This window comes from Chelonoidis abingdonii, chromosome 2 (assembly GCF_003597395.2).
Source record: "Chelonoidis abingdonii isolate Lonesome George chromosome 2, CheloAbing_2.0, whole genome shotgun sequence".
NCBI classification, from domain to species: Eukaryota; Metazoa; Chordata; order Testudines; family Testudinidae; genus Chelonoidis; species Chelonoidis abingdonii.
The window spans coordinates 75,624,844-75,650,815 of record NC_133770.1 but is presented as its reverse complement, the minus strand read 5'-3'; the positions used below and the strand labels follow the sequence as shown (position 1 = coordinate 75,650,815).

Sequence of the window (25,972 nt, the reverse complement as noted above, 5' to 3'; positions counted from 1 at the left end):
CTGAGCCCCACGAGCCCCAGTCAGCTGTCACAGAGCAGCTGTGGGTTTCTAATTGCAGTGTAGACATACTCTTAAAGTCCATCTCTTAAATTTTCAGAGCCTTGTTCATTTTTGAAATACAACTGTTCAAATCATCAGATTCAAAAAGGCAACCTGCTAAGTCAGGGAGAGACTCATATTACTGCGAGGAATCTGAAGAGCACAAGGCCTCTCCCTTGTCTTAGGAAGTTATATACACCTCTACGCCGATATAACGCAACCCCATATAACACAAATTTGGATATAACGCAGTAAAGCAGTGCTCCAGGTGGGCGGTGCTATGCGCTCTGGTGGATCAAAGCAAGTTTGATATAACGCTGTTTCACCTATAACATGATAAGATTTTTTGGCTCCCGAGGACAACGTTATATTGAGGTAGAGGTGTATGCCTTTTTTTGAGGATTAGTCATTTTCTCCAGCCTCTGAGAGGGTGTTGGCATCTGACGAATGGATTAGGCTCCAGAAGAGTGGAACTAACATCTGGCCTTCCTTCCAGGAAGGATTCCGATGAAATATATAAACTATTTGCAGCCCTAGCAATGAAGGAGGAACAAGAGAGAATCATCTTGTTTTAATATGTTAATGTTTTAGGATGAATGAGAACTGCTTGTGGAGAAGTCTCAAATCTGAGGCTTTTCCCTAGGCAAACAAGTATTCTTGTCTTGTTGTTCTGCTTCAGTCAGATGGAGACCGAACACTTGGATTATGGCTTGGTACCAGATTAGATAGAGGGGTAACCAATACTTTGATCCACTGAGCAGCTTCCATGTGTTTGCGCTTTTGCATGTGGTTATCCAGTCCAGACTTGTGGATTCTGTGTGTATGAGAAAGCCAGACGTAATGAGGGCCAGTGGAAGAGGAAGTTACTTGTATAAAAATTATCCAGATATATGGGTGGGGGGGATGAATAACCCATCTTTAGTGTATATATGCATATATAAATGTATGTCATTTGTAGACAGTGTAGGATTGCAAGACAGCCATCCAGAAGTGGCTATTCAACCAAAGATATAACAGCCACTGCTCCTCTATTTTCCTTATGCAGGAGTTTTGGGTCCCTGGATTTGTGTGAGACACCTCCACTCTCTTCCACTGTATCCATCTTCCCCTCCACACCAGCCTATTGCTGGGATGAGAACCTCCTCAAAGGAGGAGTGGGTATGGAGGTTTCTTTGCTCCTACTGTGGAGCTTAAGTGGTATGGACGGTCTCACATCATGAGTGAAATTCACCCTGTATTGAAGAATTATCTATCATTTTGGTTTAGGGAGAAAACCGGTAATTAAGCACAAACATATTTTCTGGTTTGCTTTGTTTCCTGCCTTTTTCCCACTCCTCCCCAGGTGGCAAACATTCTTTGGATTGCACGTTGATTTTAACAGAAGGAGACTCTGCCAAATCTTTAGCAGTATCTGGCTTAGGGGTCATTGGACGAGACAGATATGGGGTATTCCCACTCAGGGGTAAAATTCTCAATGTTCGGGAAGCTTCTCACAAGCAGGTAAGCAGTACTGCCAACCCCCAAGGTTAAAAAATCTTGTGAGCTTCAGTATATATAATAGCTTAAAAATTGTGAAATTTTAAAAATAATGATTGTTGGTGTGTCTTTAATGTTTGAGCCTTCGGAGTTCGCATTTTCAGAAGGTTCAGCAGATGTGAGGGTTAGAAACTTACTTTTTCATTGAAATCTGAGATTCCCACCTAATAAAATGACTTTTGGAGACAAAGTTTCCAGAATATATAAAATATTGCAAAACTTGTGATAAAATAATAAGAATTGGCAACAATGGGTAAGGAAGAACAGCACCTGAACTAAGAGACTCTTAAATATGGGGAACTTTTGGGGTAGCTGACGTAATATTAAACAAATATCAAAGTATCAACTCATTATGCTTTTTTACCCCATGCTGAATCTCTGCTTTTTACACAGATTATGGAAAATGCAGAAATCAACAACATTATCAAAATAGTTGGTCTGCAGTACAAGAAAAGCTATGAAGATCCAGAATCTCTAAAATCCTTGAGATACGGAAAGATTATGATCATGACTGATCAGGTTAGTTTGAGATATACAGGTTTTAAAAACACATAACGAAGATATTTTAGTATCAGAGGGGTAGCCATGTTAGTCTGGGTCTGTAAAAAGTGACAAAGAGTCCTGTGGCACCTTATAAACTAACAGAAATATTGGAGCATAAGCTTTCATGGGTGAATACTCACTTCAGACTCATGTGGTGGAAATTTCCAGAGGCAAGTATAAATATGCAGGCAAGAATCAGTCTAGAGATAATGAGGTTAGTTCAGTCAGAGAAGATGAGGCCCTCTTCTAGCAGTTGAGGTGTGACTACCTAGGGAGGAGAAACTGCTTTTGTAGTTGGCTAGAAATTCACAGTCTTTGTTTAATCCTGAGCTGATGTGTCAAATTTGCAAATGAACTGAAGTTCAGCAGTTTCTCTTTGGAGTCTGGTCCTGAAGTTTTTTTGCAGCAGGATGACTACCTTTAAATCTGCTATTGTGTGTTCAGGGAGGTTGAGGTTGAGGTATTCTCCTACAGGTTTTTGTATATTGCCATTCCTAATATCTGGTAAATGGGCCGCACATGCACTCTCCCTGTCTCAGGCCTGCAGTAGCTATTAACTGGTGCAGTTCCTTCTCAACCACCCTTGGTCCGAGTTGGAGCTCCAGCTTGCCTTACCTCAGACTTAGTTTAGTTAGATTAGTCAAGTAGTTTAGTGTAGTTAGCTTAGTTGGTCAAGAGCCTTTTATTTCTTCTCCTCCCCATTTAAAAAAAATAGGGGAGAGAGCAAAAACACCGCATTTATTGAGAATACAGCAGTTAGCATATGCTTTTCAAACCCATACACACTATGCATGCACACAGAGTCCTACCAGTTGATGTTTATAGTTACCAGTCCAGAGTCTGGATCAATCTAGTGGCCAGCCAGATTGGTCGCAGAGGGGAGCCAGGATTTGTTGGTTGTGATCCGATGCTCCTATAGTGGCAAGACGAACCCAAAGTCCCATGGCAAAGCACCCTGTTCTTATAGTCTTTTTTCGCTGTTGAAGTCTATGGATTTTGCTGTGTCAGTTTCTGACCGGTTACTTCTTAATTGGAGTTATCTTTTGATGTAAGCATTCCAAAACATCTCCGAGGGGGTCATCCTGTCACAGATCTGATTTAATTTGTCTTTAGGGGTGCCAGCCTTACCTCAGGGTCATCAATCTGCCCTTTCTTCATTATGGATGCGCGTTGATGGTTCTTTGGTGTCGTTAAGTCTCTTCACTCCTTCCTTGACCATCTGGCTGTAACAATGGCCTTCACACCTTACCTTTTCCTGATACATGCATCCCTCATTCACACAAACAGTCTTTTACAGAGACCTTTGAGAGCAAAAGACATTGTAAATTAAGCCTTCCTAAATCTTATAATCAAAACAATTCACACTGGGGCCCAGGCCTTCAACGTTCTTCTAATCTCCTTAACATAGACACAATACAAGATCCTGCCTCTTACTTACTAAACCTTAGAACAAAGAAATGTATATTTAACTAGAGTGCCTAATTTGTAACACATATAGGAAACCATGGTAGACATTTATAATTTATCCTAAAACAAAAGGGTGACCATAATCAGCCATAAGGATTGTTCTGGTCTGTCCCTGCCTTAACATCAGTACAGACGCTGGCAGTCTGTTAGATGCATTTCTACCTGTGTCCCAGAGGGTCATTCCCTTCTGCTATTCAAAAAGGGTGGCTGGCAGGAAGAAATCAAATCATTCATACATTCTCATAGTACAATTATAAAATCCTGCCCCTAAGCTGGAACCTGTCCAGTGGGGACCATTGGCGATGGGGAAGGTCAAAACCAGGTGGTCATGGTAACTCAGTGTGCAGTCGAGGTCACACCTAGATAGACCTGTTCTACTTCATGCTTCATCTTCTGACCAGTCAGATAAACATTCAGTTCTCAGGTTGCACTGGCATGATGAAGATGGAACAAACTGGAGACTGTTTTTATGACACTTGGTTGGAGGCGCCAAGTCTTACAGTAGTCAGCTAATTTTAACATGTCCTGGTTTAAGGTGGCATCAAGCTTGTGAAACGTCCAGGCCGGGTACCGCAACATATGTCATCTGCGTAAATGAACTTTCATGACTCCATTCCTGGCAGATCATTGATGTAAAGGTTGAACAGGGTTTGAGAAAGCACAGAACCCTGGGGTAACGCATTGCTCTGTTGTCTCCAAGCACTCATCTCCTTCCCCATATGGACTCTGAACTGCCTATCGCGGAGGAACAGTTCAACGACGCCTGTGACCCAAGGTAACAGGACCCAGGATACCTTCACGAGCAGGCCAGTATGCCATACCGTATTGTATGCTGCTGTTAGAGCAATGAAAACAGTGCCTGTTTTCAAGTTTCTCTGGAAGCCATTTTCAGCAAATGTTGTCAGCACAAGTACTTTGTCATATGTGCTACAGCCTTGGCGAAAGCCGGCTTGGTCAGGGCTCAAAATTCTCTCCATGTCGGGTAATATGCACTGTAGGACCAAGCACTCCAGAGCCTTGAAGCACACCGACAATAATGATATGGGACAATAGCTTGATGCTTGACTTGGGTCTTTTCCAAGGTTTTCCAGGAATTCTGGAGATACACCTCGATATAACGCTGTCCTTGGGAGCCAAAAAATCTTACCGTGTTATAGATGAAACTGCGTTATAGCGAACTTGCTTTGATCCGCCAGAGTGCACAACCCTGCCCCCCTGGAGCGCTGCTTTACCGCGTTATATCCGAATTCATGTTATATCGGGTGGCGTTATATTGGGGTAGAGGTGTATATTGTCATAGCCCGCATCTGTTCCACACTTGATGCTACCCAGTGTCTGTTACAGTGAATGGTTGTGGGCAGCTTCTGATCAGGTGTTCATGTTTAAACATATGCCATTGGTTCGTCGCTTGTCTTTGCACCTGTTTCTCCAAAGGTGCTGTGGTCATTTTAAGTAGGTGTCTGGCTACCTGGTTGGGTGTCACTGAGGGTCAGCAGAGCGCAGGTGGCTGCTGCACTGCTCCAAAGTGTCAGAGCAGACTCCAACACTTGCATCTAGAACGGTAAAGCTCATCATCTCGGTCATCTCCTCCCATCTGGCTCAGCGAGCAGTGTCCAACAATTCGATCAGATGGTCAGCGACATCTGGGTCACCAGATGCAGTGCTCTCCGCATCGAGACAAGGAATGTAGACCGGGCGGCAACCACGTGGGATGGCTCTGCAGGCTGCTTTATAGATAGCACCACAGAAGCGACAGTAGGTCTCATTTACCAAGATATACTGGGCTGGTTTGTAACCACATTCTTCTCCAGCACTTCCTAGTATCTCTCGGAAGCTCCACTACTTCTTTTTGGAACTCTTGACAACTGGAAATTGTAGCCCGATATGGATCAGCAACGGTCTGTGTTGGCTGCGTGGGAAGGTATCCAAAACTTGGCATGTTGCTGGCTGAGGGTGTCCATGAACTGAACTGACCCAGCACAAGTAAGGAGACTAGTCACGATCCCATCTAGAAGAATGGAATGTGCCTTGCTGCTTAGCATCATGGATAAGGGCAAGTTCTTCTTCGAGTGCTTGCTCAGATCCACTCCAAGTAGGTGTGCGCTCCGCGTGGACGTTCATCGGAAGAATTTTCCCCTAGCAACACCCGGCGGGTCGGCAGGCGCCCCCTGGCGTGGTGCCTTTGCGGCACCGCATATATACCCCTGCCGACCCGTCCGCTCCTCAGTTCCTTCTTACCGCCCATGTCGGTCATTGGAACAGTGGAGTGCGGCTTAGCTGACCTCCACCTCCCTAGTGTTTCACCCGTTCTCATCTCCAGTTCACAGTTATAGTTGTAGTTTAGTGTTAGTCTTAGTACTTATTAGTATAGTTGTTAGTATAGTTTTGTATATAGTTTGAGGGCTGAGGTTTAATCCTCCTCGCCCCTCCCGGGATCCGGGCTCATGCCTGGCTCTCCCGGTTTCAAAGAGTGCTCGGTCTTCCGTCGGCCGATGCCAACGGGAGACCCCCATGATCGTTGCCTGAAGTGCCTGGGGGAATCCCATCTTATGGACATGTGCCGGATCAGTAAGTCCTTCAAGCCGAGGACAAAAAAGGAGCGGGACTCCCATTTGAAGCAGCTCCTTATGGAGGCCGCCCTGACTCCTGCAGCTCCAGCACCGAGCGCACCGCAGTCCACACTGGGCAGAAGTTCTTCCTCGGCACCAGAGACGACCGGTACTGCCAGAACGCCACGCCACCAACAGTCTCCAGCGCAGAAGTCAGCCCGGCACCGCTCCCTCTCACCTAAAGCGAAGAGGGCGAAGGCTCCTGCGGCTGTGGTTCCGGCACCGCAGTCTGAGCATGGAAAACCGTGCTGGCCGGCACCGCCATCTGCCACGGCACCGGTTATCCCGGCACCGTCGACTCCGGTCAGGCAAGAGCCGTTGAGTCCGGTGCAAGACAGCTCCCCGGCGCAAGCCCTGGTCGAGCTCGCTGTTCCCACTACGCCGGAGACCTTTGCAACGGCGAGGGAACTGATAGCCCTAACTGAGCCTTCCCTGCCTCAACCCCCGGCACCGCCGGTGTGGGTCCTTTCGTCAATGGGGAAGCCAGCTATGCTCCGACCAGTGTCTCTAGGAGCAGCGGACAGGCACCGGTCGCGGTCGAGATCTCGGCACCGCTCCCGCTCGCACTGCCGTTCGCCTTCACGACGCCGCTCGCAGTCCCGGCACCGTTCCCACTCTCGGCGCCGGTCGTACTCGCGGCACCGATCCAGGTCCAGGTCCCGTTCCCTGGACCGGCATTCAGCACGACGGTCTACATCCCGGCACCGCTCCCGACAGAGCCCATCCTACCGTCGTTACACCCGATCCCAGTTGACCTCCCGGCACCGTGCTGGTCGTAGGTCCCGATCTCGGCACCGGTATGATTCCCGGTACCGTTCTCCCATGCGAAGTGACATCCGGCACCAGTCTCACGGGCTATCCGCTCCGCGTTGGCCGTCGAGACACCCCTCGGGTTCTTCCCGCCCAGACAGCGCTCTCTATGGCGATGTGGACCCACACACCCGTTTCCCCCCGGAACACCAGGGACTGGACCAACCGCCGCAGTGGTCCTTCTGGACGCCTTGGGCGTACCACCAAGCCCAAGGCGATCCCACCACGGCATCAAGATCTGCGGTTACTGCCCGTCGGGTGCCGGAGGCCTCCATCAGTCGCCCTCCCCCAGAGGACGATGTTTCCACCGCGACCCAGGACCCAGAGGCCGCCCCAGAAACGGTCCCCCCTCTGGAACAAGAACCTCACGAGGAGCCTGCGGTCCCCAGTCTTTCCTCCTCCTCCTCGCCGGATGAGGCGGTGGCGGGCACTTCTACTTCGGTCCTGCCCCCCATTGACCTTCGGGCCCACCAGGACCTGCTCCGCCGCGTCGCGTTGAGCATCAACCTCCAGGCGGAGGAGGTTCCCGAAATAGAGGACCCTGTCGTGGACATCCTGTCCTCCGATGCCCCGACGCGGGTAGCCCTGCCCTTTATCCGCTCCATTCAGGCAAAGGCGGACTCTATCTGGCAGTCTCCGGCGTCCATCCCTCCGACTGCCAGAGGCATGGAGAGGAAGTACATGGTACCCTCTAAAGGGTACGACTACCTCTGCACCCATCCTCCTCCATGCTCTCTGGTCGTACAATCTGTGAACGAGAGGGAGCGCCATGGCCCAGCCCCCGCCCCAAAATCGCGGGAGGCTAAGCGTATGGATCTACTGGGGCGCAAGGTATACTCCGCAGGGGGTCTACAGTTGCGTGTAGCCAACCAACAAGCGCTGCTCAGTAGGTACAATTTTAATACCTGGCAGTCCATCGCCAAATTCACTGAGCTGGTCCCGATAGACTCCTGCCCTGAGTTCCAAAGCCTCCTGGAGGAGGGAAAAAAGATCTCCAGAACCTCCTTGCAGGCCGCACTCGACGCCGCAGATTCGGCGGTTAGGACCGTCACGTCTGGGGTCACAATGAGGAGGATTTCGTGGTTGCAGGTCTCCGGATTACCTCCAGAACTGCAACACACGATTCAAGATCTCCCATTTGAGGGGCAGGGCCTCTTCTCTAATAAAACAGACCCACGGCTCCAAAGCCTTAAGGACAATCGCATCATAATGCGCTCCCTGGGCATGCACACACCACAGACTCAGCGGCGGTCCTTTCGGGCACAACCTCAGCGCCCCTACCCCCACCACGCCCTCGTCAGGACTTTAACAGAAGGCGAGGCCGGGTAAACCGGAGACGCCAGTCTGGTTCCCAGGGGGGACAAAATAACGGTTCCATCAAGCCACTGCCAGGACCGAAACAAAACTTTTGAAGGTGCGATCGAGAGCAGAGCACCAGTCCTCCCCCGGACTCCTTTCCTGTTTTCCAACCGCCTTTCTCCCTTCCTCCCGGCGTGGACCCGACTAACTTCGGATCGTTGGGTTTTACGCACGGTGGAGTTTGGCTACCATCTTCAGTTTGTTTCGCCCCCTTCTTCCCACCCACCCTCCTCGTCCCTCTTCAGGGACCCCTCTCACGAGCATCTCCTCTGCCAGGAGATCCACACGCTCCTCGAAATCGGAGCCATAGAGGAGGTACCTCGAGATCTCAGGGGCAGAGGGTTTTACTCCCGCTATTTTTTAATCCCCAAGTCGAAAGGAGGTCTCCGACCAATCCTGGACCTCCGCGGACTCAACGCCTTCGTAAAGAAGTTGAAGTTCCACATGGTGTCTTTGGGGTCTATTATCCTGTCCCTGGATCCGGGAGACTGGTTCGCTGCTCTCGACATGAAGGACGCGTACTTTCATGTTTCAATTTACCCACCGCACCGACGCTATCTACGCTTTGTGGTGCGGGACTGCCACTTCCAATTCACGGTCCCGCCCTTCAGCCTTTCCTCTGCCCCGTGGGTTTTCACAAAATGTATGGCAGTAGTGGCCGCTTTCCTCCGTCGGCAAGGCATACGTGTCTTCCCTTACCTGGACGACTGGCTGGTTCACGGGTCTTCAGAGGCTCAGGTCGCTGCGCACATAGCGGTTATCAGGGAACTGTTCGAAACTTTGGGCCTCTTGCTCAATTTCGACAAGTCCATCCTTGTACCAACTCAGAGGATAGAATTCATTGGAGCTGTCTTGGACTCCACGATCGCGACAGCCTCGCTTCCACCCAGCCGGTTCCAGGCAATAGTCTCCATCATAGACAGCCTACTCGTCTTCCCCACGACCTCGGCCTGGGTCTGTCTCAGCCTCCTCGGTCACATGGCGGCCTGCACCTTTGTCACCAAGAACGCCAAGCTCCGGCTTCGCCCCCTGCAAATGTGGTTAGCCTCCGTTTACCGCCCACGCAGGGACAGCATGGACGTGGTCGTCACACTCCCGGAGAGCGTATTGCACTCCCTCCGCTGGTGGCAAGACCCCTCCCTGGTGTGTGCGGGCCTGCCGTTCCACCCCAGGCAACCGTCCATATCAGTGACTACGGACGCATCCTCTCTGGGCTGGGGAGCTCACATGGGGTCTCATCGGACACAAGGCCTCTGGTCCGCTCAGGAGCTGTCGCTGCACATAAACATCCGGGAGCTGCGAGCGGTCCGCCTCGCCTGTCAGGCCTTTATTCGTCACCTGCGAGGACGTTGTGTCTTAGTGCTCACGGACAACACCACTGCGATGCACTATATAAACAAGCAGGGAGGGACCTGCTCTCTTCCTCTTTGTCAGGAGGCGATCAGGCTGTGGGAATTTTGTATAGCCCACTCCATGGATCTGGTGGCCTCCTTCCTTCCAGGGGTCCAGAACGAGTTAGCGGACCAACTCAGCAGGTCCTTTCTGGCCCACGAGTGGTCTCTCCGCCCGGATATAGCCCATTCTCTCTTCCGGAGGTGGGGTTTTCCCCAGATAGACCTCTTCGCCTCACGCAGCAACCAGAAGTGCCCCAGGTTCTGCTCCTTTCGCGGTCTCGCCCGTGGTTCGATCTCGGATGCCTTCCTCCTGTCCTGGTCGACCCACCTCCTATATGCCTTCCCACCGTTTCCGCTAGTGCACAAAGTCCTGGTGAAGCTGCGCACGGACAAGGCTCAAGTAATTCTCATCGCCCCAGCGTGGCCTCGCCAGCACTGGTACACCACGCTGCTGGACCTATCAATAGCCAGCCCCGTTCTCCACTGCCATCCAATCAGGACCTGATATCCCAGGACCACGAGCAGGCTTCTCCACCCCGACCTCCAATCCTCCACCTGACGGCGTGGTTCCTGGCGGTTGAGCGGCTCAGAGCTGCCTGCTTTACCCCAGTTCAGCAGGTACTTCTGGAAGCAGGAAGCCTCGACCAGAGCTACCTACGTGGCGAAGTGGAGAGGTTTCCTGCTGGTGTCAGTCACAAAAGTACCACTAACACAGGCTCCATCCATGTGATTTTGGAATAGCCTTGCACCTCAAACAGACAGGCCTCGCGCCTCTCATCCTTGCGCGTGCACACTAGATGCCAATTAACAAAACGTCTATCCAGGAGAAGGCCCTATTCCCCGTCTTCTCTCACGCCGATGGTCTCGAGGTTCCCTCAAGGCCTGGAGGTGCCTGTTTCCCCAGGTCCGCCGCCCCGCCCCCTCCTGGGACCTCAATTGGTTCTCTCCAGGCTAATGGCCCTCCCTTCGAACCTTGCAACCTGCTCTCTGTATCTATCGTGGAAGGTGGCGTTCCTTGTGGCCATAACATCGGCCAGGAGATCTCGGAGCTTCGCGCTCTTGTGGCGGACCACCTTACACGATATTCCATAAGGACAAGGTGCAGCTGCGCCCGCATCCGCCTTCCTCCCAAGGTGTCTCCTCCCTTCACCTAACCAAGACATTCCTCCCCGTCCTTTTATCCTAAAAACCTCACGCATCCCGTAGAGAGCAGAGCCTACATTCCTCCGAGTGTTCATAGGGCGCTGGCGTTCTACATCTTGACCGCACCCGACCTTTTCGCAAGACGTCCCAACTTTTTGTTGCCGTGGCAGACAGGATGAAAGGTCATCTGTCTTATCTCAAACAATCTCGTCCTGGGTTACGGCCTGCATTAGACGTGCTACGAGTTAGCTCACGCCTCTCCAGGCCGAGTGACTGCACATTCCACGAGAGCTCAAGCCTCGTCGATTGCCTTTCTCGCCTATGTTCGTTCTATCGACATATGCCGTGCAGCTACTGTGTTTTGGTGCACACCTTCTCTGCTCATTACGCCTTGGTGCAACATTCCAGGATGATGCAGCTCTTGTTTGGCTGTTTGCATTTCGACAGTCTCCAACTCCGACCCACCGCCTAGGTAAGGCTTGGGATTCACGCTACTTGGAATGGATATGAGCAAGCACTCGAAGAAGAAAAGACAGTACTCACCACTTGTACTGTTGTTTTCGAGATGTGTTGCCAATATCCATTCCACACACCCGCCCTCCTTCCCCACTGTCGGAGTAGCCGGCAAAGAGGAACTGAGGAGCGGAACGGGGTCAGCAGGGGCATATATACGGTGCCGCAAAGGCGCCACGCCAGGGGGCGCCTGCCGACCCGCCGGGTGTTGCTAGGGGAAAATTCTTCCGACGAACGTGCATGCGGCGTGCGCACACCTACTTGGAATGGATATGAGCAACACATCTCGAAGAACAACAGTTACAAAGGTGAGTAACCGTCTTGTCGTTTCGAGATGTCCAGTCTTCAAGTTGTTCACTATTAGTGTCAACCTCCTTATACTCCCCAGTCTGTGTGATGGCTGTTGACGTCTCCGACATAGACAGCTGGGGTGTAGTAGGCTTGGTAGAATCTGTTGGTTCCAGCTGACGCTTGGAGGCTTGTATACATTTCCCAATCAGAAACCACCAACCTGGATGGTATCACAGAATTAAGTAGACATCAGCTGAATGGCATTTGCAATATCAGACTGAACGTATGTGGCTCGGCCATGCTTCGGGTGTGCCACGTGGCACAGCAGGTCGAAGCTGTTGATACTGTAATGCCCGGCTTCGGCAGTTGCCACGAATAGTCATCTGGGACTACGTACTGCTACAGTGAAAGGCAATTATCCATTGAAAATCTGTGGCTTTATATTGGGCTAATCACAACTTGTTGAGTCACTGGAGAATGATGTATCCCTTGATATATTCACCAGAAGAAAGTGTACAGGATTCCATTGGGAAGGGAAGCTTCTTCTTGTAGCAGTGTGCTACACTGTACGGTGCTTCATTGTAGGTATGCTTGGCCGCCTTATGCCTTTGGTATGAGATTTCTGATAGCAATGTCTGGTCAGCCAATGCACGTATGTTATGCCGTTTCATGCTCTGTGCTGTTGCTATATAGCACTGCATGGGGGAACCGCCTTCAGTTCCTTCTCAACTGCCTTGGCCTGAGATGGAGCCTTAACAGTTGTCTATGTTTAGTTTTACCTCAACTGTGTCCCCTTAGATCTTTCAGTAGTTAGTTTATTGTAGTTGTTCTTAGCATTACTTAGTACTAGTTTTAGCTGTACTAGTTTAAAAACAATTTTTTTTTAAAAAAGTATATTAGTTTCTACCCTCCTGAGAGATTTTCACTTTACTAGGAGGACATGCCCGGTTTCCTTGGTTTCAAAGGTTACCTGTTATGCTGGGAGGCAATCCCAGTGAGTGATGGACAGTCCTGGTGCATCCATTACCTCTGGGAATCTCATATTTCCCAGAAGTGCAATTTATGTCTGGCATTAAAATCTAGAGCTAGAAAAAAACAGGGAGATCAAACTCTTCATGATGGAGATCTCACTGCGCCCAGCCTCTGTCCATAGCCAGAGGATCCCCCCATATGCTGGTCGCTGAGTAATCGGCTGCCTCCCCTGTCTCCAAACCACACTCCTTGATGGCATCTAAGAGGAGGACCCAAGATTCCTCTCATAAGACTCCCAACGGCTGTCCCCCAAGTTCTCCACATAGGGAATCTACCTCAAAGAAGTTGTGGTCTCTGATGACTCCGGATACTTTGGCACCCACTGCTTTCCAATCTGGTATCTATGAGGCTGCTGGTTCCTAAGGGACCAAGGGCACTGTCAAATTCAAAGACTGTAAAAGTTCTGGGCTCGGTTATTGTCATCGGTTACTGTCAGCAGAGTGAGGTGGCAAGAAGAGCGCTGCCTTTTCTCACCTGGCACTGAAGAAGCCTGCTAGGGCTCCATCTTTACACCCTTCGGAGCAGTTAAGATTTACAGTAATGTCAGCTCCTTCAGTTACTATCAGTTCAGTGCATGCCATGGACATGCTACTGACAACACTCAGCTACTTTACAATTCAGAATTACCAGCTACTAAGCTTTATAGGCAAAATATAATCATACAAATTATACCAAGCTGAACTCATTTATTGAGCATCTACCAGCAGAACACAGAGAGCAATTCCAGGCAATTATTGCAAAAGGCCAGCTGCTCGCCAGAACATCTCTGCAGGCCTCCTTTGATTGTTGATACTGCCATCCAGTAGATGGTAATAAACTGTTTGCTGACAGCGTGGACCAATCTCTGTACTTTTTAAAGGACTCCAGGGCTACTTTGGGTTCTCAGGATCTACACACCTGCCCAAAAGAGAAAGTTTAGTAAGTCCCAGATGGCACAGAGATCCCATCCTGCTCAGTTCTGAAGCTCCCAGAGATCAGAAGAACCTCAACACAAGAGACGGAGGTTCCAGAGAAGAAAATCACCAACTTCTCAACCTTTGACCTCAAAGCCTTCTACCACCAAGCACCAGTTTTGATAGGGTGGTCGAGTCCTGAGTTACCATCCTCATTCTTACCAGCTGCATTGATTCACCTGCCATCCTTACCACTTCCAGTGGGCTTGAGAGTCAATCAGTACAGATAAATGGGTTTGAGAGAGGATAACTGTAGCGTATTCCATTCACTTTACTTCTCTTGTGACTGCCAATGTCCCTTCCCCGTCCCTCTTCAGGAATCCTCTCACGAGAACCTTCTACAACAGAAAATAGGCTCTCTCCTACTCTTGGGTACTATAGAACTGGTTCTGTAGTAACATAGAGGGAAGGAGTTGTATTCCAGGTGTTTCATGGTTCAAAAAAGAACAGCAGTTGGATACCCATCCTAGATTTAAGGCTACTCAACACCTTTGAAGGCAAAAATTCAAAATGGTGATGCAGCAATAATTCCATCACTGGACCAAGGAGTTGGTTCTCAGTCCTAGATCTTCAGGAGGCATATTTACATATAAGTAGGGGCCTACCAAATTCATGGTCCATTTTAGTCAATTTCATAGTCATCGGATTTTAAAAATAATAAATGTCATGATTTCAGATATTTAAATCTCAGCTTTCACAGTGTTGTAACTGTAGGCGTCCTGACCCAACTCTGAAGGCAGGAGCATGGAAGTAAGGGTGGCATGGTATAGTATTGCCACCCTTACTTCTGCACTGCTGCTGGCGGGGTGCTGCCTTCAGAGCTGTGTGCTGGGCCATCCAACTCTGTAGGCAGCACAGAAGTAAGGGTGGCAATACTGCAATCACCCTACAATAACCTTGTGATACCCCCTGCCCCCACAGCCCTCTTTTGAGTCGGGACCCCAGTTTGAGAAACACTGGTCTCCCCTGTTAAATCTGTATAGCATAGGGTAAAACTACACAAAAGACCAGATTTCACAGTCACTGACACATTTTTCATGGCCATGAATTTTATAGGGTCCTACAGATCCATCAGCTACACAAAAGATGCCTATGCTTTGCTGTTGGTCAGAACCATTTTCAGTACAAGGTGTTCCTTATCAGCCAACCCATTCACCTCCTGATCTTCCACCCTGAACCTCACCTAGGCAAAGAAGAGGCACTCTTACACATGCCTGAGATCAGGACAGCCGTGGTCTTCTATCTTGACAGGATTAACCTTTTCAGAAAGTCTTCCAAATTATTTGATTTTATCACAGACAGATCAAAAGGGTCCGCAATCTCTAAATGAAGACTTTCTAAGTGGATATCCAACTGCGTAGTTGTTGCTACCAATCTTGTAATCTCCAAACACCCTGAGACATACAAACTCACTCTATGAGGTCTATTTCCACCTTGTAGGGTGCGTGGCCGTCCCTCCCTGTTACTCTCTGAGGGAGGGCATGCCTCCTCACTGTTGCACACCTGTAAAGGTGAGTTCAAAAGGGGGGAATTACTTGCACCGAAGGCTGCGGCCCACCATCCAGGCAGAGCAGTACTGCAGTCTATGAGACCTGGGCCTTCGGTCAGGGCAGGGCAATAAACAGTTAGTAACCTCTAGCCTGCAATCAAGGCAGAGCAGCTAAACAGTCTGAGCCCCAGGGAAGGGTGAGCACCAACAGAGTCTAGGGGTTCAGGCAGGGGTGAGCACCAGCACAGTCTAGGGGCTCAGGCAGGGGTGGATGGTAGAGTACCAGAGGCTTCCTGGCCTAAGATGGGGGTACTGCCACCCCAGGGGTGGGGTGGCTGGGGGTAGGGGGACATGGGCCTGCCTGACTCCACTGCATACCAGCCCAGGGCCCTAACAGTGGAAGAGTGGTCTGCCACTATATCAGCGGGGATCCGCCTGCAGCATGGTGACCTTATATTAGACCAACAGGCAACCAGATGGGTGTTTAGTTCTCTTGTGCTACTTCCTACATACCGGGGTTTGGTAGCTCTATACTGTGGGGATTGTCCGACGTCTCAGGAAGCCCTGGCCAGTTCTCAGGAGACAGCCCTGGCAGCTCCTCTGCAGGCTCCAGCAACAGGCGGGATGCGTCTGTCTCCTGTGGTGGCTCCAGCCCAACTGAGCAGGGCCTGTCTTTTGTACTTCCACTTCCTGTCCCACCTTTCCACTTCCAGTGGGGCGGACATGGCTCTCCTGGTTCTGCCCACCAGGAGGCGTGTTGTGGTACCTTCCTGTCACTTCCTGAGGGACACCACACCACCTTGCTACACACCTCTACAGTCTTTCTCAAAAATGTTCCCATCATTGAAATATGTAGTGCTGCAACTTGGACTTCTATACTTAGTTTGCTGAGCACTATGCAGTAACTCACAATTCTACTTCTGATGCAGCATTTGGATCAGCTATACTTTCCTCTATATTAGACTCAACTCCAAAGCCCCCTCTTCCTTAGAGGAACTGCTTAGTAGTCACCTGGTAAAGCACCCACAGGGACGGACACTATTTGAAAGAAAAAGAAATGATTACTCACCATATACAGTAACTGTGGTTCTTTGAGATGTGTCCCTATGGGTGCTCCACTGCCCACTCTCATTCCTCTCTGCTTCGGACTTCTCTGCTATGGAGCATCATGGTAGACAAGAAACTGAGGGTGGTTCACCTGTGGAGCACTATATAACAATATCACGGACCTTGAGGCTGAGTAACATGCATGTGCCAGCCAAAAGGACAGTGCTATGAGAAATCTCTCCTCAAAGGCACAAGGGGGCACAAGCACACCCACAGCGAAGCACACATAGGGGGACACATCTCGAAGAACCACAGTTACTGCACAGGGTGAGTAATCATTTTGTTAAATTGCTGCTGACACTGCTGACGAGCCCTATCAACAGAACCTGTCCAGGGTATCCATTCAAGCCATACACTTCTACATCTATGGTGTCTTGCTGCTGGTGAAAAGAAGGTTGTAGCTCTCTGAGGACTTCTGCTACAGGAGGTCTTGTCCCTTGGGCTATGCTTGCACAACCCAGAACTGAAACTACCCATTTGATTACATGTTTCCCACTAAAAAAAACATTGCTTCCTTCTTATCCAGGTCAGTGAGATTTGAAAGTACTGACACGTTGACTCCTTAATCATACATTGTCTTTGTTTTTGTCATTTCACTTGCGCTGGAACTAATATGCCGTATTCACTGATAGTGTTCCTTTTTCATATTTAGGATCAGGATGGATCTCACATAAAAGGCTTGTTCATCAACTTTATTCATCACAATTGGCCATCTCTTTTGAAACATGGTTTTCTTGAGGAATTCATTACTCCCATTGTAAAGGTACAGCGTATACTGACAATATAAAGTTTTGATGTGTTGTAGATAACATTATAAAAAAGACTGACAAGATATATTTTGTTATTTTTAAGGCAAGCAAAAGTAAGCAGGAACTTGCCTTCTATAGTATCCCTGAGTTTGATGAGTGGAAGAAACATATGGAGAATCATAAAGCATGGAAGATAAAATACTACAAAGGTTTGTTTTTAAAAAAAACACTCATGGACTTGAAAAAGCAATAATTGAGTGGTGTCTGTTTGTTTTAGTAAGCACTAGTAGAATAGTTTCTGAAGTTATTTCAAAGTCAATCCCAGTATATTGTTGGGAAAACATGACAATTCAAACAGTATGATTATGTAGTAACTGTTTTCTCCTCATCATGCAGGTTTGGGTACCAGCACTGCTAAAGAAGCAAAGGAATACTTTGCTGACATGGAGAGGCATCGAATCTTATTCAGATATGCTGGTCCTGAAGATGATGCTGCCATTACACTTGTGAGAACTTTTAAAACTCCTGTGTGCCATGTTTTATGAATGCCATCACTTGCAGCAAGTATTGGGTCAAGAAATCCTGACTCTTGGTGTACAGTGGTTACTTACTTATTTTTTTCATTTTTCAGGTTATTTTGTTGATGTTTGAACAATATTATAATTCACATTCAGAGGCTGGGCCTCGTGAAATCTTTCTCACCACCTGACACTATGCAAGGACATTACAACAGTTCTTAAAGGGATGCTGACAATATGATTTTTTTTAATTAACTAATTTCAACAAAATTTTTTTTTAGCTCTGTTAGTGTCTTTTGGTGAAGGGGCCTGTCTTTTGGTGAAAGGATCTGACAGCTTTCAAACTAATCTGATAGCTTTCTTTGATAGGATAACAAGTCTTGTGGATAAGGGAGAAGTGGTAGATATGGTATACCTAGACTTTAGTAAGGGATTTGATACGGTCTCGCATGATATTCTTATCGATAAACTAGGCAAATACAACTTAAACGGGGCTACTATAAGGTGGGTGCATAACTAGCTGGGTAACTGTACTCAGAGAGTAGTTATTAATGGTTCCCAATCCTGCTGGAAAGGTATAACGAGTGGGGTTCTGCAGGGGTCTGTTTTGGGACCAGCTCTGTTCAATATCTTCATCGACGACTTAGATATTGGCATAGAAAGTACACTTATTAAGTTTGCAGATGATGCCAAACTGGGAGGGATTGCAACTGCTTTGGAGGATAGAGTCAAAATTCAAAATGATCTGGACAAATTGGAGAAATGGTCTGAGGTAAATAGGATGAAGTTTAATAAAGACCATTGCAAAGTGGTCCACTTGGGAAGGAACAATCAATTTCACACATACAGAATGAGAAGAGACTGTCTAGGAAGGAGTATGACAGAAAGAGATCTAGGGGTTATAGTGGACCACAAGCTAAATATGAGTCAACAGTGTGATGTGTTGCAAAAAAAGCAAACATGATTCTGGGATGCATTAACAGGTGTGTTGTGAGCAAGACACGAGAAGTCATTCTTCCGCTCTACTCTGTGCTGGTCAGGCCTCAGCTGGAGTATTGTGTCCAGTTCTGGGCACCACATTTCAAGAAAGCTGTGGAGAAATTAGAGAGGGTCCAGAGAAGAGCATCAAGAATGATTAAAGGTCTTGGGAACATGACTTATGAAGGAAGGCTGAAAGAATTGGGTTTGTTTAGTTTGGAAAAGAGAAGACTGAGAGGGGACATGATAGTAGTTTTCAGGTATCTAAAAGGGTGTCATAAGGAGTAGGGAGAAAACTTGTTCATCTTTGCTTCTTGTTCTATCCTTAGAGGCTATGCACTTAAACTGCAGTAAGAGAGGTTTAGGTTGGACATTAGGAAAAAGTTCCTAACTGTCCAGGTAGTTAAACATTGGAATAAACTGCCTAGGGAGGTTGTGGAATCTCCATCTCTGGAGATACTTAAGAGTAGGTTAGATAAATGTCTATCAGGGATGGTCTAGACAGTATTTGGTCCTGCCATGAGGGCAAGGGACTAGACTCGATGACCTCTCAAGGTCTCTTCCAGTCCTAGAGTCTATGAATCTATGAATCGAAATCTGGAGTTGTAGGAGGTGGAAGGCAGCAAACTCATATACTCATTTAATCTCTCTTTCAGACTCCATCCACCCTGGCAGCTCCACATTTCTCTTTAGGAGTAGGTTTTTGGAGGATGGAAATGGGGCCTTCTAGGGCTTATATGGTTGGACTACTAAAAAGAATTGTACTGGATTGTATCAGAGCAGAATAAAATGAAATTTTAAAGTTCAGATAATTTTTTAGGATAGTTTACTGAATGATTTATAAAATGGAAATAGAATAGCAAACAGAAAATTGTTGCCACATACATTGTCTTTTAAAACATTTTTACTCTGTGCTGAAGAAGCATGGCACACCTAGACAACGCAGATAAACGGACAGTCTGTGAGCTGGAAATGCACATCCCAAAACACACAGGACCAAATCCTAGTTCTTTACTCTGTCTCTACTCAATCGGTGTGAAAACGAAGGACCAGATTGCTCCTTTCTACAGTTAAACTTGAAGGCAATTAGCTAAGGGGGAAGGAAAAGTTCATGGCAATAACATACAAAGGTTGTCCTCCATTGGTCTAGTTGGAAAGGGAACAGATTTGGCCACTTCCCTCTCCCCTCACAGAATGGTCTGAGCGGCCATTGGGGTCCGTAAAAGGCCTATACTTCTGAAGTGGATTTGTATCCCTGGGATCTTCTTGCTCCTTAGCAGCACAATTCCAATAAAGCGTGCTACCAGGAACTGTCCCTGACTATGGCTACATCCTGGACTGAATTACCTATGGTTGGATCCAGCAAGGCCTGTGTGGATCTCAAAAACAATTGCAAAGCTCAAGAACCTGCTGATCAGAGAACTGCCAGTTTAAAAACCTACCGACAATAAATGATCTGAGAATAATGAGTAGTTTGTTGTGAGTGGGTATACAAGAGGATATGTATTTAAATAATTCCTCTATTTGAGCAGCAATGTATACAGATTGTTTTTATAATTTTTACCTTTAATAAAAGTTACTGCATATTTAAAAGAACCATACAACATTTTACAATAATTGTTAAAACTACACATGTGTAGTGCTGTATATGCTAATAAGATGAACTGAAATATTTGCAGGCCTTCAGTAAAAAGAAAATTGATGACCGAAAAGAGTGGTTAACAAACTTCATGGAAGACAGAAGACAGCGTCGGTTACATGGCCTTCCAGAGGTTAGTTCTAAATGAGGAGAAGAGGCCTGGAGGATGATGGCTAAAATTAATGCAGTTTCAATGTTGAAATTATACTGATATATACATTTTCTTTTAGCAATTTCTGTATGGTACAGCAACAAAGCATTTGACTTACAATGACTTCATTAACAAAGAGTTGATTCTCTTCTCAAACTCAGACAATGAGAGATCCATTCCATCCCTGGTTGATGGTAAGTAGATATTCATGGTGATTTATAAGGATATACCTTTTTATCCTTGTCATTTTGAAGGATATGACTGTATTTGAAAAGATGTTGGTACTGTGAGAATGAATTTTTGGGATTAGTGAGAGAAATTGAGAACCTGTATGTTTCTGCTTCATTACGTTGCCTGTAATGTACAGTACTGAGTTGTCTCCTCTCTGAAGTAAAACTAGAGGCAGCTCAAGCTGTAGCTTAACAACCTGTCCACTTGGCCAAACCTCTTCCCTGTACTGTGAAGGTGCTCTACTTCTGTTGCAAGTGCTCCTTTCCTTCAGTGCTCATATTCATCAACATTCAATTCAAATTAGCAATAGGGAGTGGATTAGGGTGAAACTCCTGTCCTCTTCCCTTCTCACATCAAGGACAGTGTTTTGGAGGCATTGGACCCATGCTAGGATCTTTCAGGAATTCTGTCAGGTTCACCACCATTTCTCTCGTGTAGCAACATAGACATGCAAAGAAACACCCCAGACACAAAGCATGCTCCATTTGTAAAGCTCACAGCAGGAGAAGGAGATATATGCCTATCCTGTTTTCAGCCCATGTACTCTTGCTCAACCAGGAAAAAGGGGCTTGGAGTCTTATAGGTGGAATGGGATTTCCCCTTTCCCTCAACAACATAGACTTCACAACAAAGCACAAGGTGTGCGTAAGACAGGTGATACCCAGAGAGAGGTACACACAGACTGCCATTCTTATTCAGCTGCAATAGAGAAGAACCCTTAATCAGATAATTTCTAATTTAGGTGAGAAGCCTAAGGTTCCTTGCTCATAGTACTTAAATAGGGGCTAGCTAGCCTGGGGGAAAGACAGATATCTTTTCCCTTCATGCAAGGGTAAACCTTCTATTGCCCCTTCTCTATTGACCTCTTCTTAGATAAGGAAGAATAACATAGAAGCTCCCAACCAAAAGCGTCCAGGGAAAGCATATGCAAAAATCTCAAAACCCCCTTAAGGGTGGAAAAGAGAATATTTGATCATGTAAATAAAGACTGTAACATTGTGCATCTGCACATGGGGTTGAATGGATCACATTAATTCTGGCATGTCTTAACTTTTGAGTGCTTGACTTTGCAACCTTAATGTTCTTTTAACATAACTTTTGTATGTAATATTCTCAATTTTTAAATAAAGCAAACTGAAATAAATTCCATCATGTGGAACCATATTCATCCCCACATAGGTTATCAGTGGAGTTGGAACTTTTATATCCACAGCACAAACCTCTACTGCCTGAGAAACAGAAAACTGGTAGCCATAGTAGGCTGGTGTCCTTTATGTAAATGAGTCACTAGAAAGGAATGACATAGTTTTCTACTGGATTTTATAGTTACTTTCTAGATAGCAAAAGAGTGTTTGGCACTCAGGAAATCTGTGTTCTGTTCCAGGTTCTCGATGGGAGTGTGTTTTAATGGTTACAGACCCTTCTGCCTCTGTCCCCACCCTACTCCTATTCCCACTATAGGGTGGCCCTTTACCCATTCTAGCCTTTGTCCCTCTGCTCTTAACCCCTCTTTGTCTGAGTCTGCCTATGTCCTGCTCTCAGGCTGTTTGGACACCAGCAGGAGAGCAGAGAGCACAGGGGAGACCTGGCTCTCTGTGCTGGTGCCCAGCGCCACGATAAACCGCAACAGCTGTGAGCAACAATTGCAGGGAAAGTCTGCCAAGCCTTAGGCTGGACCATTCTCAGTCCATATGAAATGTTCTTAAAATTTAGCTGCCAGCCTCTAACAACAGGTGTATGCAGAGCGTTGCAAAGGGCGATTTTCAGAAATAACTCAGCCATATTTGGGTGGCTTTTCATGGGGAACGCAGAAGGCACCTTTCTGAATCCAGGGATAGGATTGAGATTTAGCAGGATAGTGTGGGGAATTATTGAATGCTGCATGTTAATATTAAGTTAATTAGCTGGAAAACTTCAGTTTATATTGCTGTTTCTTTTCATCAGCACAATGTTTGCTTACAGTTGGTTAATATAAATGTGTTCTTTTACACTGTGTTTATGAATTTGCTAAATATTGTGTAGATTTATTTTCATTCAACATAACATTTATCTCCCTTTCAAAAAAGATTAGAAATGTGTTCTCTTAGAGAGAGAGAGAGAATTTATAATTTCAAAAAGGGGTGTGTGTGTGTGTATTTAAAAAGCATTATTCTTCTAAACAGGTTTTAAGCCAGGGCAGCGCAAAGTTTTGTTCACTTGCTTTAAGAGAAACGATAAACGTGAGGTTAAAGTTGCTCAGCTGGCTGGTTCTGTTGCTGAAATGTCAGCCTATCATCATGGAGAGGTGAGTATGAAAAATGGGAAGGATGTATTTTTTCTGTATAGAATATAGGTGAATTTTTTATTTAGTCAACAGCACTTAATGATTCACCAAAAGTCCTACGAGCAGAAGTGTTCAGAACCTTTTTAAGAAAGTGAACCAAATGGAATCCATTTTGATAAGAAGACAGTTTTATTCCTTCATGCACAGCGAAGTCTCAACCAAAGATTCTGGGCTGTGGGAAATTATGCTGGGGCAGCAAGTTAGTGGACTTGGACCAGGTCCTCAGTCATGCCAACTGTATACCTGACTATGTTTTAGACTTAGGCAGGAAAGACATATTGTTTTTATGCAAAAGTGAAGGAAGTAAAAATGGGATTTTGTGGTCTCTTTCCAGAACATTTTGAAATTGTCTAACACAGTTTCTTGTGTTTAATAAGATTAAAGTATTTGTTTTCCGGCCTTTCTGGTATTTATCTGGAATATTAGCTATACTGCCAAAGACTAGCATTGTCAAAATATAAATATAAAAATATACATTCAAAAAGCCACCATCATCATTTTGTGGGAGAGGAGGGATTGTGCACAATCTCCTGTAAACAGAAGCGAGTGTTTGAAAACTCAAACAAAATGTGTGTGAGAGTAGGGGATGAGAAAGTAAAGCATATGAAAACTTCCTTGTACAGAAGGACAATGAGAGAGAATACAGTATTTTAACAGTTGAACTACAGATTCCCTATTTCTGTAACAAATTATAGCCTTCCATTTTTCAGAGAGACCATGTTTGAAATCAGAGTAGAATGAGTCATGGATTATCTGGCAATGAAAACCTGTTATACTTGCTGATTAGGAAAGAGTGCAGTTTCTTACACTGAATAGTAACAATGTGTATGCATTTTCTTCCAGCAAGCATTAATGATGACTATTGTCAACTTGGCTCAGAACTTTGTTGGAAGTAACAATGTTAATCTACTGCAGCCTATTGGTCAGTTTGGTACCAGGCTTCATGGTGGGAAGGATGCTGCCAGCCCTCGTTATATTTTCACAATGTTAAGGTAAAAGCTTGCTCAGAACAAATTAAACTAAAAACACATAGAGCCAAATTTTCAAATTGCTTTTGCACTACCAAATTTGCAAGTATGTATTTGTTTGTGAGCATGTATGTAAGAGACCAAGTAGCTGCATGTGCTCAAATTCCTGATTTACATGTGCAAATACATTTTTTGTACACATAGATTTTCCTGCTAATTTTGTGAGAATAGTACTTGAGGACTTTAAAAAAAAAAAAAAGTTAGCTGTACAAATTTTCGTTTGAATCATAAGGGTACAGATTGAAAAGGCAGATCATCCAGTTCAACTGTCAGTTTTCAAAAATGGAACTGTGAGATTTCATGTTGTCTTTCTGATTCCACATAAAATGTGTTAGTCCTTTTACCCATGAATTTATTTCTATGTGGCAGCCTTACAACTCAGTATAAGCTTTGAAAGTCAAGCTGTGTTGTTTTCTTCTTCCACATGGCCAGCATTTAGATTCTGCAAACAAAATTATGATCTCAGTTGCACCTGTGCAACCACAATGTAAGCTAATGGGATTTCCTAAGTATAATTGAGAATATAATTTAAAGACAGTGGAGTGGCCTGGAAGTAAATTAGAGTGTAGTTTGGCAGACAGAATTTGTTCCCTATAGTAAAATCTAGTATTTTGTCCAGTCTGATTGTAAATGTTACACTATGTGGCTTCTACCATTTCCCTTAATAAATTAGTTCACATTGATATTGAGCCTTAATTTCCTTTTGTTAATTTCATTTGATTATTCTAGTTATATCCCCTTCTGCATGAATATCAGTTTTGGATCCCTTCCACATATAAATGTTTCTGTGGTACAGTACTTTAATAGATTTAATATGTTCTCCAGTTCATTTGATCCATATGTGCTAGGAGACTGATTTGCCTACTTTATTGTGCATAATAGGCAAAGGCCCACTGATGAAACCTCTGTTTGCAAAGTGTTTCATGGACTGTTGAGATTGTCATGCCTACAGTTAAGCTTGGCTTTTTTGGTTTGGTTTGAAACTGCAAATATTTCTTTTTTCTGACTGTCTGCTTGACTTACCTCTAGTCTTTTGAGTGGAGGTAATGAAATACATGAGTCCTGAGTACTTCAGTGTACCGGTTTTCTGTATGTTTTAAAAATTGGACGGTAAGATACATGCATACATGGTCACAGAACGCCACCCCCCAAAAAAAAAACCTCAAGTACCCTGTATTTATTATGAACAGATTGTTCCACTATGAAGGTTCAATAATACCTCTGTCCTTGTTTCAGAAAACAGTATTTTCAGCTTCATAATCACAATTAAAAAGAGAGAGAGTACAATTTTTTAATGAGATGAAATTTGGGCCCATTAATCTTCATAGTGTAACACATTTTTTGACTTACTGGACTCTTGTTGTTTTCTTCTTTTTTTCAAAGCTCTTTAGCACGGCTGCTTTTTCCTGCAGTGGATGACAACCTGCTTAAGTTCCTTTATGATGATAACCAGCGCGTAGAACCAGAGTGGTATATTCCCATCATTCCCATGGTTTTAGTAAATGGTGCTGAGGGAATTGGTACAGGATGGGCTTGTAAACTTCCTAACTATGATACCAGAGAGATTGTGAACAATGTCAGCCGAATGTTGGATGGCTTGGATCCCCATCCTATGGTAATATAACTCACAGTGTATGCTGTTATTTTTATGTTTCCTAAACAAACCTGAGTTTTGCATTTATAAAGAGCATCTTATATCACTTTAGAAACACATCACTGCCAAATGATTACCACCTCTGGAGAGGAATTTATTGTTTTATGTATTATTCCCATTGAAACTAGTACATTGTAATTTTACTGATTCTTTTAAAGGTTTATTTGTCCATTCTACTCGTTGATTTGTCAATGTGCTCTCAAAACCATAATTGTTGTGGAAAGAACTATTGAATATTGCGATCTTGTGGCTAAAAAGCTGTATCAGTCATTTCTTTAAGATAAGTTACACTAGATCTTCAGCCAATCTTAAAGCCTCTATGGCTTGCATTGGAATCTCCGAAGCCTCTTTTGTCTTGACTAAACTATGTTCCCTTTTATGTTCCTCCATAGCTGTTATTAAACAGGAAAATTAAC

At 45.8% G+C, this 25,972-nt stretch overlaps 1 protein-coding gene across 3 annotated transcripts in view; it reads left to right on the top strand.

The window, feature by feature from the left end:
* TOP2B (DNA topoisomerase II beta) overlaps positions 1-25,972 on the top strand; it is a 120,963-nt gene that overhangs the window by 68,819 nt on the left and 26,172 nt on the right. For all 3 annotated transcript variants that reach the window (XM_032768024.2, XM_032768025.2, XM_032768026.2), the window contains 10 exons: positions 1,382-1,539; positions 1,969-2,094; positions 16,938-17,048; positions 17,138-17,243; positions 17,431-17,540; positions 20,210-20,302; positions 20,400-20,514; positions 22,714-22,835; positions 23,718-23,866; positions 25,286-25,517. In XM_032768024.2, the coding sequence (XP_032623915.1) occupies positions 1,382-1,539; positions 1,969-2,094; positions 16,938-17,048; positions 17,138-17,243; positions 17,431-17,540; positions 20,210-20,302; positions 20,400-20,514; positions 22,714-22,835; positions 23,718-23,866; positions 25,286-25,517 (1,322 nt within the window). The remainder of the gene's footprint in view (positions 1-1,381; positions 1,540-1,968; positions 2,095-16,937; positions 17,049-17,137; positions 17,244-17,430; positions 17,541-20,209; positions 20,303-20,399; positions 20,515-22,713; positions 22,836-23,717; positions 23,867-25,285; positions 25,518-25,972) is intronic.